Here is an 18,558-nt window from a genome sequence, read left to right on the forward strand (position 1 = left end):
AGGGCTCGGGCGGAGGGCGGGCGCGTGGTCCCACAACCCACGGCGGGGATGGAGGAGGGTCACCAAATAACCCAGCGGGAACTTCTTTAACGACTGGTTCTCTCTCGGCCCCATTTACCCGTCGAGTTCATTCGGTTTTACAAACGGGCTCAGTCCCCAAGTGTCAGCCATCGCCCAGGTATTCAAGGAGATGAGTTTGCCTGAAAGCCCCCCAAGGGGTCTGGGGGCGGGCGGAGGGGGGGGGCGGGGTTGGAGGCTAAAGCCTCGTCGCCGCTCGGGTTGCCCGCACTGACTCGCGGAGCCAAAGCGCTGATCGCGGTGCGCCAAGGCTGCGTGGGCGGGCACCTATTTTTCAGAGACTTTCCACGGCTCTTCGCCCGAACCGCCCCCCTCCTCCCAGCTGGAAAATTATGCGCCAGGCAGCAGGGGGCGGAGAGAGGAACCCAGACTGCCCCCCTCTCCTGCCCGGCCGCCTCCCATTGGCCAGAGGAATCCCCAGGAATGTGAGCGCGCCTTTAAAAGCGCGCCGCTCCGCCGCCTCGCCAGCCACTGTCTCCGAGCGGGCCGCCGAGTCCCGGCTCCCGCGAGCCTTTCCCGCGCAGCCTCCGACTCCGGCCGCCGCCTCCCCGGGCGCCCTGCCCGCCCCGCGCCCCTCCCGGACTCGGTGCCCGTCGCTGCGCCCTCGCCTCCACCCCGGACCGCTGCACCCGAGTGCACACAGGTAAGGAGTCCCCGGGCGGCCGCCGAGGACCGGTGCTGCCCAGGTCAGCCACCTCGAGCTCCGAGGCTTCAGCCCCTCGGGAGACCCCGGATCTGCTACTCTTCGCCTTCCCCCGCTGTCCCTGTCGTCGAAGGGCTCCAGAGCTGTTTTCTCCGGCCTTGGGGTTCACAGACCCACTCGTCAGGATTTTCTTTTATTCTCCCAGTGCTCCCCACACTTTTCTATCAGTCGTCTAGAGGAGAGTCTCTACTTCCCCGTGCCTCCCTGCGCCCCCAGACTGCATCTCCTGGTCCTGCCGTTTGCTCTCGGCCTCCCAAGGAAAAGTCCCAGGTGGTTGGTCTTTGCCCCAGCGCCAACCCCCAACTTTAAAACCACAGTCTCCTCCCCTCGACTCTTTTTCTTCCTGATGCCCTGTCCAAAGTAAATACTGTCGTTTCACACACACACACACACCCCCCCCGGCCCCGTCCAGCAAATGTGGGGCCAAAGGGGGATGCCGCAGGGCCCTGGCCCCAAGCCCAGCCCCCAGGTTGTACCCACCCTCCCTGCTTGGCTGCCTCTGACCTTGGGCTCTGTGTTTCCTGTTACAGGCTCCCTGCTGGGCACAAACAGCTCCACCATGGGGCTGGCCTGGGGACTCAGTGTCCTATTCCTGTTGCATGCATGTGGCTCCAGCCGCATTCCTGGTGAGTCTATGTGATACCTTTTGAGAGGGGAGGGAAGATGAGGAGGTCCGGGTTAGCCCGAGTGTGCCTTCCTCCCATTCTCTTCTCTGCCAGGTGTCTCTCCCCAGAGCCCTGCCGGAACGTCAGCAGGCAGGTTCCCTCTGACCCTGGTGTTCGTTCAGTTCTTGCCGTGGTTGCCCAGAGTTCTCGCCCTGTCTTTTAGTCGCCATCCCTGGTCTCAGCTTAGAAAGCTCACTGTGTGTCTTGCTCCTGTTGAACAGAGTCTGGGGGAGACAACAGCGTGTTCGACATCTTTGAACTCACCGGGGCTGCCCGTAAGGGCTCCGGGCGCCGCCTGGTGAAGGGTCCTGACCCTTCCAGCCCAGCTTTCCGCATTGAGGATGCCAACCTAATCCCCCCTGTGCCTGATGACAAGTTCCAAGACCTGGTGGATGCTGTGCGGGCAGAGAAAGGCTTCCTTCTCTTGGCCTCCCTGAGGCAGATGAAGAAGACCCGAGGCACGCTGCTGGCCATAGAACGGAAAGACCACTCGGGCCAGGTCTTCAGTGTGGTCTCCAATGGCAAAGCGGGCACCTTGGACCTGAGCCTGACCGTGCAGGGGATGCAACACGTGGTGTCGGTGGAAGAAGCGCTGCTGGCGACCGGCCAGTGGAAGAGCATCACCCTCTTTGTGCAGGAGGACCGGGCCCAGCTGTACATTGGCTGTGAGAAAATGGAGAACGCAGAGCTGGACGTCCCCGTCCAGAGCATCTTCACCAGGGACCTGGCCACCACGGCCAGGCTCCGCGTCGCAAAAGGAGGGGTCAATGACAATTTCCAGGTGAGGCATCCTTGTCTTCGGTGGGGTCGACTGCTCGGCAGCTGACCTGTCAGGAGGGCTAGATAGAGCAGGAGAGGCAGGGTTTCTGGTATAGGAGACTCTGCCCGGGGCCTAAAGCAGTGGTTCTCAAACCTCAGGGAGCATCAGACTCACCTGCGGGGCTTGTTAAAGCACACACCCCTGCACCCTAGTCCCGGAGTTGCAGATTCAGTGTGTCTGGGAATGGGGCCTGATGATTTGCATTTCTAACAAATTCCAGGTGAAGCTTCTGCTGGTGCTGGTGTTCTGGGGACCACACTTGGAAAACCACTAAAGGAAACAGGAAATGGTTTTCCTATAGCCACCTGTTCAAGCCTTAGAGACTCCTTATGCTCTTTTCAAGAAAATAACTTATTTCAAAGCATTCTACCAATTGTAATGTAGCTTGAAATGGATACTGCGAGCAGAATAAATACCACTTTGCTGTTTGATTCCCCATAGGGATGGAGCCGGTCTCCGGAGCCGGTCTCCGAAGGTGAAAAATAGTGGTTATTTGCTGCTGCAGCTTCTTCCTCACTTAAACTTCTAGGTTTTTGCAACTGTGGCTTTGAAACTCCCACATCTAACTCTTTGACACGGGACAGTGTCATTACAGCGTGTCCTTAGTATCTGATTCCATTTCCTGTGAACCCAAGTAGGCTGATAACGGATTTCTTTGTAAAGTACTGAAGACCTTGGCGGGAGATCAGATTAAGATTGTGATTGTTTGGCAGTTCACGTTGGTGTGTTATTCTGACATGGTAATCTCTAAAGGGAGCTCTTTCAAACTTTTAGAACCTCTGTTGTGTCCTTTTCCTGGCATAAACCGTCTCCCCCAGCCATTTCCCCCCAGCCGCCTCCCCCACCACCACTCTACCAGTAATGTGTGTCCTCTGCCCCCAGGGGGTGCTGCAGAACGTGAGGTTTGTCTTTGGAACCACACCAGAAGCCATCCTCAGGAATAAAGGCTGTTCGAGCGGTGAGTACCCTTCTGTTCTGGGGGGCATATGAGGACATTCAGGGGATTCTACCCAAAACAAGCTGAGAAACTTAGGGAACCGCGGTCGTGCACAAATTACCTCGGGTAACTTAGTTAAGAGGTGTGTAAAAGTGACCTCAAAGGGTGATCCACCTATGTGCCTCCCCTCACCCTCTGTCCTTCATCCCAGGTATAATGTCTTTCCAACTAGGAGCTCCAGGGGCTGGCCGGTGAGAACAGCTGGGTTAAGACCTTCCATTACTCTTCTTATGGCGTTCCTTCCTTTCTTGGCAGCCACCAGTGTCCTTCTCACCCTCGACAACAACGTGGTAAATGGCTCCAGCCCTGCCATCCGCACTAACTACATTGGCCACAAGACGAAGGATCTGCAGGCCATCTGCGGCATCTCCTGCGATGAGCTGTCCAGCATGGTCCTGGAGTTGAGGGGCCTGCGCACCATCGTGACCACGCTCCAGGACAGCATCCGCAAAGTGGTCAGTGGCCTGCTCTCCCAGCCCTTTAGCATGAGCACCGGAAGATGCATCACCAGATGACCCCCAGTGAAAATGAGGATGACGCTAATGACCTTTCTCCCCCTTCTAGACTGAAGAGAACAAAGAGTTGGCCATTGAGCTGAGGAGGCCTCCCCTCTGCTACCACAATGGAGTCCAGTACAGAAATAATGAGGAGTGGACCGTGGATAGCTGCACCGAGTGCCACTGCCAGGTGGGGGATCATTCCAGAATGAAACAGGAAGTGATCGTGTGTTTGAAGCCAGTCTGTAGGGAAATACCAGATGGCCACACAAGCTCTTTCTATGCTCCATAGCCTGATAACCAAAGTGGTTGCTTTTTGGTTGTTTTTTGTTTTTGTTGTTTCTTTCAAAATGCAATTGTGACCTCCCGTAAAATCTTGAAACTCTCAAGGTTTTTCAAAGTCTTCATTATACCTCAGGCTAAGAATCTAAAAGAACAAATCTGCTAAGACATTTGAGTAATTCGCCTGCTTTCGTTCAGAGGCTAGGTGTTGAATGTCTGGTAAATAAAACCTGGTCGGAACATTCCTTTTATTTCCCCAACCCTGCTTGCATTCAACAATGACCTCAAGATTCCCTTAATACAGTACTGATTGTTCAAATCACTTAGCCCGGACACTGAGGACGTAACTGTCCACCTAGCTCAGATGGTACCACCTGCAGTGTGTGTATCACTGGCTCTCCCCAAAGCCAGTACCGGGTGCCTCGGGTTGCCTGATGCACTGAGCAGAGTCCGCTTAAATACAAATCCTGGGTTGCTAGATTTGGGAGCCAACCATTCGTCCCCAACATAATATAAAACCGGATTTATACATGAAGGGGGAAAATGCTCACTGATCTTTTCTCCCTAAAAAGAAAATTTTGAAATTTAAAAGTCCCGACTGCGTTTGGAGTTCATTTTCAGACACTGATTAAAAGACTTAAGATGTTTGGTGGTTCCCTTTGGATAAATTCTACATGCTGTCACTTTCACCACTCGGTAGCAATTAAGAAAGAACTCTCTAAGGCATTAAAACTGTCTCCACAATATGGTGGCTGCAAATCAGACAGATCTATTAAACTCCTTCCATTGGAGTGTTTACAGCTCTGACCATGTTTCATCTTGTAATTTGAAGTGTTACAGTATGTAAACTTCTGCTTACAATATGCTTAGTAACCCATGTCTCCCTCTTGCCCTGCAGAACTCCGTTACCATCTGCAAGAAAGTGTCCTGCCCTATCATGCCCTGCTCCAATGCCACTGTCCCTGACGGAGAATGCTGTCCACGGTGTTGGCGTAAGTCCGTAAAACCGCATAACCATTCCTGAGTGACCAGGTCCATTCTCCATACACCCAGGACAGCTGAAAGGGGACACTGGAACCCCACCCCCATTTCCATTGTTTCAACTCCGTTTCCTGCTCCAGCATCTGGTTAACGGACGGCTTGGCTGTTCTCTAGGCAATAATGATCTTGGCACAGCTTACTGATTTTGACTTGATGCTTGGAGGAAAGGAGAGACGAATGTGTAGCAGCAATAGCTCTAAACGGACTGCTTAGATTTTGACACTCTGGCCTAGAGTGAAGAAGAATCGGCTCACCAGATAAATTGACGGTCTGTAGTGCTCGCGCTGAACTTAATTGGGCCTGAAGGTTACATCCATTTTATCTGCAGGAGTAGGAAGCCTAAGAATGAGAGCAGTTTCCGTTTCGGGGCACTGGCAGAAATAAGGCACTGTATTGTTCCATGGCACCCTATCCCCTGGTTGGTGCTGCCAGTATAAATTAATTCACTTTGCTGAGACAATATTGAATGTAGTACGTACAAGTCATAAAATGATTCAGCACAATTAAGATAAGAACTGAAGCAGGAAAGTAGCGCTCCCCCTACACCTCACACACCCCTAAGCAACTGGTAGACACAACTGGTCACAGCTCAGAGTAAGTGGTCTCATCCAGGGACCGTGTTGGTGCTGTGATGATCATGCACGTATCTGCTTCTGCTCAGCTTTCACTTCAGGTGTGGGCTAAAGGGAGCAAAGCTAGCTGGGGACCAGCGGAGCCCTGACCTTGAATCAGGGATTGCTAGGAAAACTTCCAACTGCCGGCAGGAGAAACAAGTTCTCTGTCTTGTGTCTGCTACAGCTACATGTGATTGTAGTCCTGGGGCCTGGGCAGACAGTAAACAAGCCCATTCTCTTGGGAAAATCTGTCCGGAGAAGGCCCCACATGCTAGGGTAAGATTTGCTGCACACTGATGAACCTCATGACCGACTTGGAGGCAGAGCCAGCGGCAGCAAAGCTGCTTTCAAGCTCATCTGCCAAACACATGGTCTATGGCTCCCCTGACAGTCCAGAGTGACTCCCATGAGCGGCCTCCACATCTAGTACTCTTGGAAGCCTGAGACTGGAAATGCCTATCCAGATATCTAAAGTCAGGAAAGGGAAACTCAAAATGCTGAGACAGGAGGCCCCAACCCATGCGGGGAGAAGGCAGGGCTGTGCTGAGCCTTCCGTTACCCCGCTGCTATACATGCAAGGACTTGGGATAGACCCTTCGGCTACTGGCCTAAGAAATAGATGGTTTTTCGTCCTCTGGCAAAGGAAGAAGGTCCTAAAGAGTGCGAGCTACAGAATAGCTTGTCTTCGCTGATCACACACTAAATGAACCCACTTCCTCTGCAGCCAGCGACTCTGCGGATGACGGCTGGTCCCCATGGTCCGAGTGGACCTCCTGCTCTGCGACCTGTGGCAATGGAATCCAACAGCGCGGTCGCTCCTGTGACAGCCTCAACAACCGATGCGAGGGCTCCTCCGTCCAGACGCGGACGTGCCATATTCAGGAGTGCGATAAGAGATGTGAGCATCTTGGCCGCTTAGCAATGCAGAGCACAGACTGGGCCTTGTCCTCAGCCAGACAGCATAGAGGTTAAGGGTACAGGTTCTCGACTGTCTGCCTCTGAACCCCAATTCTGCTCACCTGTGCACCCTTGAGCACAACTTCCCTCCCTGAGGCCCTTTCCTCACCTGCAAATTGGGGGGGAATAATAGCTTGTGATAAGGTTATTTTGAGGATTTCATTTAGGTAATGCATTCAAAGTGGTTAGCACAGAGCTTGACACCTGGTGAGCACCCTGTAACTGTCAGCTTTGTATTTTAGTTAAACAGGATGGCGGCTGGAGCCACTGGTCCCCATGGTCGTCTTGTTCTGTGACCTGTGGCGATGGTGTGATCACAAGAATTCGACTCTGCAATTCTCCGAGCCCCCAGATGAACGGGAAGCCATGTGAAGGCGAAGCCCGGGAGACCAAAGCCTGCCAGAAAGACGCCTGCCCCAGTAAGTGAGAGCATGCTACACAGCCGAGGGCTCGACAGCCCCACGCAGCTATAGGTGCCTGTGGCCTCTAGTTCGGTGGGTCATGGCAGCGGCCGGAGGGGGGGGGGGGCGTTCTCCCTAGGGAACAAGTAGAAGTAAAGTCCTGCATTCTCAGCAGCTTCTTTTAATAAAAAACAGAAAGAAAACCATTTCAAACTCTCTTCCCAAACATTCTTTCCATGTGTCAGACGAGCGGAGAACAAGTTTAGAGTCTTCTAGGACAGGTGAGGTGTTTGAAAATTGGCCTTAACTTAGGCCTGTGCTTCACTTCCTTGCAGTCAATGGAGGCTGGGGTCCCTGGTCACTGTGGGACCTCTGTTCTGTCACGTGTGGAGGAGGGGTGCAGAAACGTAGCCGGCTCTGTAACAACCCCACACCCCAGTTTGGAGGCAAGGACTGTGTCGGTGACGCGACAGAAAACCAGATCTGCAACAAGCAGGACTGCCCAATTGGTGAGTCCTGCAGCCCAGGATAAGAGCACCCTTGGGAGTTCGGGTTTCTTTGCTGTTGTTTCACTGACATCCATGGTCAGCATCCGGGTTGGGGGGGATGGGGGGGTTCTAGCTTTGAATGGTCCTGCGTGTTTGGACTACAGTGTCCGTCTGGCAATTCCGAGTAATCTCGACACGTGAACGGCTACATATAGCCCACGATGTTGAACGCTTTGTTTTGTGACGAGCAGGCCAACAAGAGCCGCTCAGACCAACCGTGTGTCTGTCTCCCTGATCTCAGACGGATGCTTGTCCAATCCCTGCTTTGCTGGGGTCAAGTGCACGAGTTACCCAGACGGCAGCTGGAAGTGCGGTGCCTGTCCCCCGGGCTACAGCGGAAATGGCGTCCAGTGCCAAGACGTGGATGAGGTAAGGACGTACTGGCAGCGTTATTAGGCGTCGGGGAAGCAGCTCAACTGGTCCCAGCCCCTTCCCGGGGCGGCGTCACCCACCCAGGAGGCACACTGTTGTTTCTCCCACAGTGCAGAGAAGTACCTGACGCCTGCTTCCACCACAGCGGCGAGCACCGGTGTGAGAACACGGACCCCGGCTACAACTGCCTGCCCTGCCCGCCGCGCTTCACGGGCATGCAGCCCTTCGGCCAGGGTGTGGACTACGCCACTGCCCACAAACAGGTAGACGAGACTAGACCCCCCGACGGGAGTGGAGCGGAGGGGCCGCGGCCTAAACAGCCGGCCAAGGGAGGCCTGTCCTGTCACAGCCTTCCCAAAAGACGGAGAGAGGGCCGAGCGTATGGCGTAGGGTTTAGAAACGGGGCAAGACAGTCCATTGAAAATCCAGCAGGGGGAGAAATAGCCCATCACACTAGAAAACGCTGCCCTGGACTCAGTGGTGAGCTGATGGGCTTGCACATCCACAGGGGGAGAAGCGGGAGGGACAGAGGTACCCTGCACTCCTCCTCACGGGGTCTCTGTGTCTGTGGAGAGGAAAGGGATGCGGGGGCTCTCTCGAAGACTCTGCATTCACTTCGGGACGCCGTGTCCCACAGGTGTGCAAGCCGCGCAACCCCTGCACGGACGGGACGCACGACTGCAACAAGAACGCCAAGTGCAGCTACCTGGGCCACTACAGCGACCCCATGTACCGCTGCGAGTGCAAGCCCGGCTACGCGGGCAATGGCATCATCTGTGGGGAGGACACGGACCTGGACGGATGGCCCAACGAGGACCTGGTGTGCGTGGCCAATGCCACCTACCACTGCAAAAAGGTAGAGCCCGCTTTCCTCGTGTGCCTCCCGAAAGAAGGCGCATCGCCCTGACCCAGGGAAGAGGCTGAGCCATTTTTAATGCTTAAAGTTTGAACGTGAAAGTGAAGGATGAAATCACACAAAGGCCAAATGGCACAAAGTCTTCACATTTAATCCCCTGGTGCCATGAACGTGAAGAGGGCGGGCCCTGTTGGCCGGTGCACTCGGAGCAGGTTCTTTCCTCCCGAAAAGTGTTCACGACTCTCCCAAATGCCAGCAGGGCAGGACCGGTGCTCCCAGCACATATAAATCACAGGGCATTTATACAAACGACATATCCCTCAAGAAAACGTTTAGTTTTGTGTCCTCGCGTGAGAAACTGTATGATGCCATCGGGGAGCACGGCAGTTCTGGTCCGTGTGGGGCATCTGAGGGCCCTGCCCCGGGCTTGAGCTGAGCGAAGGGCATGCGGACCGAGCTTTCATGTGCATCCTCTCTTCCCAGGATAACTGCCCCAACCTGCCCAACTCCGGGCAGGAGGACTATGACAAGGACGGGAGCGGCGACGCCTGTGATGACGATGATGACAATGATAAAATCCCAGACGACAGGGTAAGGGTGTGGCCCACGCCTCCTTCGTTCCCCTTCTTCACGCGAGACTCTTGACGCAGACTTACTCGGGCCCAGTTGGAACACCTAGATGTTGCCAAGAGAAGGTTTAAAATGAGGGTTTGGGGTTTTCCTCACCACTTCCCCCATCCTAGGTTTGAGCAAGAAATGACAATGTATGAACAAATGACACTCAGCTCCCCAGATTTGTTTCACATCCTTCCCTAAATTGCAGTAAAATTTGTATCGGGCACACTGAGACCTGGGGCGGTTGTCCTTCTATTTACATTTCACCAACTTGTAACCCACAGGAATCCATTTTTCATTCAGTAGGCCCTGGCTTTCCGTTTTTACAGTGAGGATTAAGTAGATGTTACAGATGGCTGCAGTCTTCTGTAATGCAGACGGTTGCAGGCTTGAGCCGGTTGCACGGACAGTGTGGGAAAATGCTCCATTCTTTTGCAGGACAACTGCCCCTTCCATTACAACCCAGCCCAGTATGACTATGACCGAGATGATGTGGGAGACCGCTGTGACAACTGCCCCTACAACCACAACCCAGATCAGGCGGACACGGACAACAACGGGGAAGGAGATGCCTGTGCCGCAGACATCGATGGGGACGGTGAGGGATCCGCTGACGGCAGCAGGCCTGGGGGCAGTGGTGACCAGCCTCAGCTCTCACCTGAGTTCTCTCCAGCCCTGGCTCCGGGTGTGCGGTTTGTCGACACCCCAGAGGCTGGAGATCCCAGCCCTGACCGGTCACCTGTTCTCTGTAGGTATCCTCAATGAACGAGACAACTGCCAGTATGTCTACAACGTGGACCAGAGGGACACGGATATGGACGGGGTTGGAGATCAGTGTGACAACTGCCCTCTGGCACACAATCCAGATCAGGTGGGTGGACTCCACGGAGAACCTTCCAGTAGAGTACTGGAATAGCTTTCGCCAGGCCCTTAAAAAAAAAAAAGAGAGAGAGAGTTCAAACTCTTTCGTGACCATGGCCGTCAGAGGTCTCAAAGCCAATCGCAGTATTTTCATGAGCATGAAATCTTTCATGAGACCTCCTTGCATGAGAGCATCCCAAAAATCCTTAGTGTGACAAATTATACAAAGCAGAAATCTGGTAACTCTAGTTATAGTAATCATTCCTGAGACGAAGATGGAAGGAAAATATTCTCAGGAAAATTAATAACCATTTTCATGGCTAACAATATAATCTGGCTATAAGAAAACCTCAACCTAAAAGTACTTCCAAAAGGTAGAGAAATTCTGGTTTGTCATTCTTCAAAATTATTTGGCGTTGCAAACAAATCATTCTCTACCTGTGTGAGGGAGCGCTGCAGGGAGACATTAGCCAGAACAGGTTCCATGTCTGAAAGTATTTCTTTTCACGTGTAATTGGGCATGATATTTTAGCAATGTAAGTTAAGGCAGGTCTTTTTTTAAAATGCTTTGCTGTAGAAACTTGGAAACCAGCTTTTTTTAAAAACGGAAATTTTTTTAAGATCACAGAAATGATAAATCCAGCTTTTCCCTCCTAACACTTGTTCTTATGAGGTCCTGGAAAATAAAAAGCAACAGGATAAATAGCTGTGGGCTGTAACAGGAAAGTGGAAGGCTCCGGGATAGCTTTGCTGAGCAAATGGCATTGAGGGTCCTCTGTTTTGAGTCTGAGTCTTACCAGAAACTTCATTAATATCATTTATCTCCCTGGAAGAATTTGTTTTGTTCCTCAGATTATAATGTTTATAACTATTCAGGCATTATGTACATCTTCCTTGCAAGAAAAATTCCAGTCTCTGTATAAATAATCTCTGAGCATCCCAAGCACACTGAAGAATATGAAAGTACTGAGAAATAGTTTAAGAAACTTAGAAGTTTGACTTTACCTGAACCAACAAATAACCCTCACAGACTAGATGTATTAAAACCAAATACAAAAATTTAAAAATCCTTCATCTCCACCATACGCATTGCCCAATATACACAAAAAACAGTGCCATGTTTCTATGATTTAATGAGCTAGACTAGAAGTGGACGTGTCAACAGTTTTATAACCGAAAACTTCAATGGAAAACACAAAGAATTTCATTTAGGGTTGAGAAATAAGCAGTTAACAGACTGAAATCTTAATGTTTTGATCCATTAAAGTGAGGTATCTTAGTGACTGATTTTATGTAGAAAGTTTTATATATAAAAACTCTGAATACGTTTTCAAATTCATCTGAAAACAAGGATCAAGAAAGTTTAAGATTTTATTTATTTGAGCAAGGTGGGGGAGGAGCAGAAGGAAGAGGGAGAGGAAAAGATAAAGAATCCCACGCAGACTCCGCACTGAGTGTGGAGCCCGACACAGGGCTCAATCCCAGGATCCCAGGATCATGACCTGAGCTGACATCAAGAGCCAGATGCTAAACCAACTGAGCCACCCAGGCACCCCAAGGATCAAGAAAATTTTACTCCCACTGTTTTGGCAATAGCTTATAGACCTGAAACCCCACTGGCCATATCAAACATGGGAGAAGCTTCCATTAAGTTCTCTTTACCGTTAATGACTTAAACTTCAATTTACCTTCCCTTTCTGTCTCTTTCAGCTCGACTCTGACTCAGACCGCATTGGAGATACCTGTGACAACAATCAGGATATTGATGAAGATGGCCACCAGAACAACCTGGACAACTGTCCCTATGTGCCCAATGCCAACCAGGCTGACCATGACAAAGATGGCAAGGGAGATGCCTGTGACCATGATGATGACAATGATGGCATTCCTGATGATAGGGACAACTGCAGACTCGTGCCCAATCCTGACCAGAAGGATTCTGATGGTGAGTCAGTGGAGCCCCTTTCTAAGAGACTAACACCATGGCTATCTGGATTGAGAAAATAAAAGCAAAACTAAGTGCATTTGAGAGGATAAAGAGACAAGATGTCAACTTAGAATAGTGAATTTCTGAGACCAGTCATGGTTCAGAATTTCACTGAACTCTTGCCTTTTTTGACCTTAGGTGATGGTCGAGGTGATGCTTGCAAAGATGACTTTGACCATGACAATGTGCCAGACATCGATGACATCTGTCCTGAAAACATTGATATCAGCGAGACTGATTTCCGCCGATTCCAGATGATTCCTCTAGATCCCAAAGGGACATCCCAGAATGACCCTAACTGGGTTGTACGCCATCAGGGTAAAGAACTTGTCCAGACCGTCAACTGTGATCCTGGACTTGCTGTAGGTGAGTAGTGAGCTCTCCATACAAAAGGCTAGCGCTCACATGGGAAAGAAGCAAATCTAAAACCTGGCGTTTATGTGTTTCCCTCAGGCTGTCTGGGAATGTAACAGAGAAGCTTCTGAAGGCTGCAGCTTTTAACCCGGGTCTGGCCTCCTTTTCCTAGGTTATGATGAGTTTAATGCCGTGGACTTCAGTGGCACCTTCTTCATTAACACTGAAAGGGATGACGACTATGCTGGATTTGTGTTTGGCTACCAGTCTAGCAGCCGCTTTTATGTCGTAATGTGGAAGCAAGTCACCCAGTCTTACTGGGACACCAACCCCACTAGGGCTCAGGGATACTCAGGCCTTTCTGTGAAAGTCGTGAACTCTACCACCGGGCCAGGAGAGCATCTGCGGAATGCCCTGTGGCACACGGGAAACACCCCAGGCCAGGTAAGAACAAGGCCCCAAAGAAGGGAGAGTGGATGGGTGCTTGACTAGCACTCCCAATGTTGGGGGGCAAGGAGGGTCCTTAGATACCAAGTTCTGCTTTGTAAAAGCCTAATAGCGTCTGAGAAGGGGGCTTGCTGTAACTTAAGAGCTACCTTCAAATCCAAAGACGTTTTCAGCCTCTTCAAGACTCCCCCTCTCTTTGTGCTTTATATGGACATTCAAGAGCACAAGGCCAATAAAAGGCCTTGGAAAAATACAACATTGCAGCCCTCTAATTTAGATCCATTTGGTACCTTTTCCATATTATTTCTTACAGAACAAAATCTAAATCTTGACAGAGCCGTGTTTCATTCAACCTCTTCCTTTCCCTTCAGGTTCGCACTCTGTGGCATGACCCTCGTCACATAGGCTGGAAAGATTTCACTGCCTACAGATGGCATCTCAGCCACCGGCCCAAGACCGGCTTCATTAGGTAAAGATCACACTGGTGACGTTTCACTTAGTCACACTGATGGGGAAGGAGGAGGAGCCCAAAAAGTAGGGGTGTCACTCACAAGATGTTCTTTTTCCTGCAGAGTGGTGATGTATGAAGGGAAGAAAATCATGGCTGACTCAGGACCCATCTATGACAAAACCTATGCTGGTGGTAGGCTAGGGTTGTTTGTCTTCTCTCAAGAAATGGTGTTCTTCTCCGACCTGAAATACGAATGCAGAGGTAGGAGCAACATTACTGTGAATGCAGTTGACATCTCTAATTCAGACTAATATCGAGAGTGCCAATTATGGAAGCATCTGTTTAAAAGATGGTTTTGGAGAAGGGTTGTTGATACTTTGCTGTGGAAGACCACGATAAGAACAAGGCCTATGAACTGTAGCCAATCTTAAATTATGCTTTGGTTACTATAAAAGTAGAGCTCTACTAAGGTTATTAACTGATAAAGCTAGTACCTTCGTGAATTAATGGGCTTGTATATGTGTTTGTTTACTTAACAGATTCCTAATCATCAAACTGTTGATCAAAAGACTGATCCTAACCAATGCTGGTGTTGCACCTTCTGGAACCACGGGCTTAAGAAAACCCCCAGGATCCCTCCTCCCTGCCTTTTCTCTGCTTGCATATCATTGTGGACTCCTAGAATATGGGACTTGCCTTGAGAAAATGCCATTTTCCCCAATCAGACTCAGCATGCAGCTTCTGAATGCAAAGAGAATCGTCCAAGAACATCAACAGTTTCGTTGGTTTGCTTTTTTAAAAAGCAAACGCATCCACGTGCTTCAGCTAGCAGGTGGCTGTCCACTCTGTTTCTGTCAGAGTAGAGTGCTGTTGGGACTCCATCTTGGAGCAGTGGACTCCAAAGCATTTCCAGGCATGTGAGAGAAGGGAGGACTCACTAGAATTGGCAAACTGCCACCCTTGACAGACTCCCTCAGAACGAGGGGGAGCAGGGGCCAAAGCCCTAAGGGGAGGGCGTGTCCCCAAGAGATGATTGTATGAAGACAAGATGGAGGAGCTGTTACATGTTCGGTACTAAATCATTTTCAGGGGATTGGAAGACTCTTGCTGGATTTCATGATGCTAACCAGTGTTAGCTGATTAACCCGCGTACATAGGCACTTAAATAGAAGCAGGGAAGGGAGGGAAAGACTGGCTTCTGGACTTCCTCACGGATCCCCATCCCTTACCTATCACCCATAGTGACCACAATAGGGAGTGAGAATTAAGCCGGTGGAAGGCTGTGCTGGCTGCCCCTGCCTGCTTACCTTGAAATTGTTGGTTTTATTCCACACATAGCTTGTGCAGATGCAGCAGGAAAATCAGAAAACCTACCATCTCAGTGAGCACCAGGCTGCCTCCAAAGCGATGTACAGCCGTGCTCGTATTTTTATGGTTAGAAAGGCACAAAATTATCAACTAAAACATTCCTTGTCTCTTTCCTGAATATCATGGACTTTTCCAACTCTTTTAGACTGTAGTTTTTTTTTAATTTTTTACAAACACTTTACAATATAAAATATTTATTTTTTACCTACTCTGGAGGATCTGTCTGAAAGACTATTCATGGAACAGGAAGAAGCGTTAAGGACTATCCATATCAGCTTTGTTAGGAGTCTTCATGACTGTAAGATTGTAAATACAGATTATTTATTAACTCTGTTCTACCTGGAATCTAGGTTTCATATGGAAAGTGTCTGACAGCAGGTAGTGGAGATTTATCAACAAATCTCTCAAGAACGGCACGAGGAACATCAGAGTGAGCTGCTCTTCACTTTGTGCTCAGAGTGAATGATTTGGGATCTTTTTTGTCTTTTCAAGTGGAATTAGTTGTCCATTTGCTAGTGTCTTTAAGTTTCAAAGCAAGCCATGAGGCCTTTCATACTGTCGTGTCCCATCCCTTGTGCCTATTTCCAGGGAGAAGAAAATCATCTACGCTTTTTTGTTTTTCCAAAAGAGAAAAAAAAAAATAACAAAGGTGAAACTTATATACAAATATTACCTCATTTGTTGTGTGACTGGGTAAAGAATTTTTGGATCAAGCAGAAAGAGTTTAAGTGTCTTACAGACTTAAAGCTACTGTAGTACCTTTAAAAAAAAAAAAAAAAGCAATGTTGTACATAGTATAAAAATTCTTTGCAGAAAAGTATTCCCAATAAGGAAATAGCATGGAAATGTTAAATACATTTTCTGAAAGTTACGTTTTTTTCTATCTTATATGCCATTGCTTTATTTTTATAAATTATTTTCTCATTGCCCTTGGAATAGATCTCAGATTGTGTAGATATGCTATTTAAATAATTTATCAGGAAATACTGCCTGTAGAGTTAGTATTTCTATTTTTATAAAATGTTTGCACACTGAATTGAAGAATTGTTGGGGTTTTTGTTTTGTTTTTGATTTGTTTTTCGCTTGTTACTATCCCCCCAGTTTTTACTATTTGCCAATACCTTTTTCTAGGAATGTGCTTTTTTTGTACACATTTTTATCCATTTTACATTCTAAAGCAGTGTAAGTTGTATATTACTGTTTCTTATGTACAAGGAACAACAATAAATCATATGGAAATTTATATTTATACTTACTGTATCCCTGTTTATTCTCTTACTGGCTTTGTTATGAGGCGTGAGTAAATTCCATTCCTAAACCAATATGGCAGACATAAGAACACATTACAGTAACTTAACATTCCCAGTTCCTATATAATTGAAGACTGATTTGCTTAGGAAACACATTCGCTGGATTTGTGGAATAAGAACAAAATATGAGCCTACCATATCAAACACAGGAAAGACGGGGCACCTGGGTGGCTCAGTGAGGGAAGCATCCAACTCTTGATCTCAGCTCTGGTCTTGATCTCAGGGTCCTGGGTTCAAGCCCCATGTTGGGCTCCACACTGGGTGTGGAGCCTACTTAAAAAAAATCTTGGAAAGAAAGGACTCTTAAGAAGGGGGCCCCAACAGGATATAATTTTCTATTTTACTAAGGTAATGAAATGTCATCTGTTGAATCCTTCCCAAAGTACAGTTCTGTTTCTACAAGGAACTCTGAAAAGGGGAAAAACACAAGGGAAGCGCACACAATTCTCACAACTCCATTTTTGGACCCGTGAGTGACAGCACTAGGTGGACAACACAACTGCACGTCGTGGGGAAGCATTAGGAGTGCTACTAAGGGAGGAGCCATCCTTACAAATTTGGGCCAAACTCTAGACGTCACCTTTTAGAGAATGAATTCACCTTTGGTCAAAAACAGGACTAAGGAAGAATTTAGAAGAAATGCTAAAAATACATTTAAAAAGTATCAAATTAGTTTTTGAAGAGCAGGCCAAAGCATTACAATAAGCAGACCTTGAGTTTCGGGTGAGCTAACAATGAATGTAGAATACTGACCGATTGATTTCCAGTTTTTTTAAATGTTACCCTGAAAGGGAGAGGACGTGTTCTTATTAAAAATCAGTGTCTTTATTTTAGGGTTCCCTCTAGACCTGAGGTCCTTTCAGTTGACGAGCTATGGAATGAATGGTGTCCCCTCTTTCAATGGCAAAATCCATTACTTAGGATCATTCTGTCTTCCTTCCCTTCTCGTAAACTCTTATAACATAAAGGCTCATTATACCCCAAATACTATTTGCAGAAACACATTATGAAGCCATAAGCTCTCAACCCCTCTCCACACACACACACACACACACACACACACACACACACACACACTCAAATACCAGAAGAACACAGGTTTAGAAAGCTGAGCTCCTCAAAAAGGGTGATGGGCCAAAATGGCTCCTCTCTGTCACCACTCCAAATTCCCACCTATGTCACCTCTCCCGACTCAAACCTTACGACGCACATGTCATTCCTAGGAAAGTCTAAAAGCATGACATTAACTTCTGCTGGTACCCCACAACAAAATTCTTCACAGCAAGATGAATTACACTGTCACACATTGACATTGACATGAACCATTGTTATTTTCATGTCAACTGAAAGAGGAGGCTCAAAAAAGAAATTGCCTATCAACTCCTCTGAAAATAGTAGCTACAGAATTCATTTTTTAAAAGTCCAGGAAATGTGATGTAAGCGATCCTTAACATCATCCACTATCAGTAGATGAAAATAGCCAGCTCATTTCTATTTCATCAGAAATAAACTGGACTTCTAATTCTAGTGCCAATTCATTGTAAAAAGTGCTGACATAAAATCTTCTCATGAATCCAAGTGACTGACTTGTAACTAGACAAAACTTCTCTCTTAAAATAGAACCACAGAACTTTTCTTAAGTAGCTGATCATGATTTGCTGCATTCTCATTTCTTTTAGTGCACTCTGGAGAAAAAAAGTCCGAGTGTCTTCCCTTTGCCCTCTCTATATGGTGTTTAGGACGTGTTGATTAATACCCACGTATTTAAGAATATCATCCATCTATTCCCAGTGTAACATAAGAACGACCAAAAAGAAGATTTAGAAGACCTCTTATAGGGTCCTTTTATAATAGTTGTGTACTAAATTACTCTAGAAAGTGGTTGTCTCTTTCTACGACATCTGTCAGTCTAACATCGGGGAGCACCAACACATTATTTAATATTTTAATAATTATTATTAATCCCCTCCGGTCTTCAAGCTCTTTAAAATTAGAGGGTTTACCACGGTATTCTCATTGGGAAACAGTAGGAGGTTAGTAACCGCAGTGAATATATGTCTGCTTCCTCCTAAGCACTCATTGCTATGGCTTACTTTTTTCTATTGTCCCTAGTTTCTACATGTTATTCCAGGGAGATTAACCCAACTCCCATCTAGGAAAAGTAAGCATGAATCCCTGACTACACCAATCATCACGGTCCATCCCTCGGCCACAGAATTTGCTTCAGAGATGAGAACGTGATTAAGTTGGTGCAATCAAAGCGAGGCATGGAAACTCTGCTCAAAATTCTGACAGAAATACTCTCTCCAACAGGATGATATAGTTGCTGCATTC

General features: G+C 48.3%; 2 protein-coding genes across 7 annotated transcripts in view; one reads left to right on the forward strand and one right to left on the reverse strand.

The window, feature by feature from the left end:
- The first annotated feature begins 543 nt into the window (after window positions 1–543).
- On the forward strand, window positions 544–16,163 carry THBS1 (thrombospondin 1). Its single transcript, XM_025883539.2, has 22 exons — window positions 544–721; window positions 1,312–1,407; window positions 1,668–2,227; window positions 3,149–3,224; window positions 3,519–3,718; window positions 3,828–3,950; window positions 4,941–5,034; window positions 6,422–6,595; window positions 6,897–7,073; window positions 7,391–7,564; window positions 7,845–7,972; window positions 8,086–8,238; window positions 8,613–8,831; window positions 9,315–9,422; window positions 9,885–10,044; window positions 10,199–10,317; window positions 12,018–12,252; window positions 12,433–12,660; window positions 12,821–13,092; window positions 13,467–13,564; window positions 13,668–13,807; window positions 14,086–16,163. Exons 2-22 carry the CDS (start codon window positions 1,341–1,343, stop codon window positions 14,091–14,093), a joined length of 3,513 nt encoding a protein of 1,170 aa, XP_025739324.1. The 5' UTR covers window positions 544–721; window positions 1,312–1,340; the 3' UTR covers window positions 14,094–16,163.
- Window positions 8,962–18,558, reverse strand: part of FSIP1 (fibrous sheath interacting protein 1) — a 206,058-nt gene continuing 196,461 nt past the window's right edge. For 3 of the 6 annotated variants that reach the window (XM_025883542.2, XM_073876780.1, XM_025883540.2), the window contains one exon: window positions 16,237–16,509. The gene's annotated coding sequence lies outside the window, so the exon portion shown is untranslated. The other 3 variants (XM_073876777.1, XM_025883541.2, XM_073876779.1) reach the window with 3 other exon arrangements.

The sequence above is a fragment of the Callorhinus ursinus genome, unplaced genomic scaffold (genome assembly GCF_003265705.2).
Source record: "Callorhinus ursinus isolate GAN/ISIS: 27379988/994484 unplaced genomic scaffold, GSC_fseal_2.0 scaffold25, whole genome shotgun sequence".
Classification (NCBI taxonomy): Eukaryota; Metazoa; Chordata; class Mammalia; order Carnivora; family Otariidae; genus Callorhinus; species Callorhinus ursinus.

What these genes read in the sequence shown, in the direction of transcription:
- THBS1 (XM_025883539.2), top strand. Translation starts at nt 1,341, where the DNA reads ATGGGGCTGGCCTGGGGACTCAGTGTCCTATTCCTGTTGCATGCATGT. An exon ending in TCAGGAGTGCGATAAGAGAT is followed by an intron (nt 6,596 to 6,896) that starts GTGAGCATCTTG and finishes TTTGTATTTTAG; the next exon opens with TTAAACAGGATGGCGGCTGG. An exon ending in AGTGCCAAGACGTGGATGAG is followed by an intron (nt 7,973 to 8,085) that starts GTAAGGACGTAC and finishes TTTCTCCCACAG; the next exon opens with TGCAGAGAAGTACCTGACGC.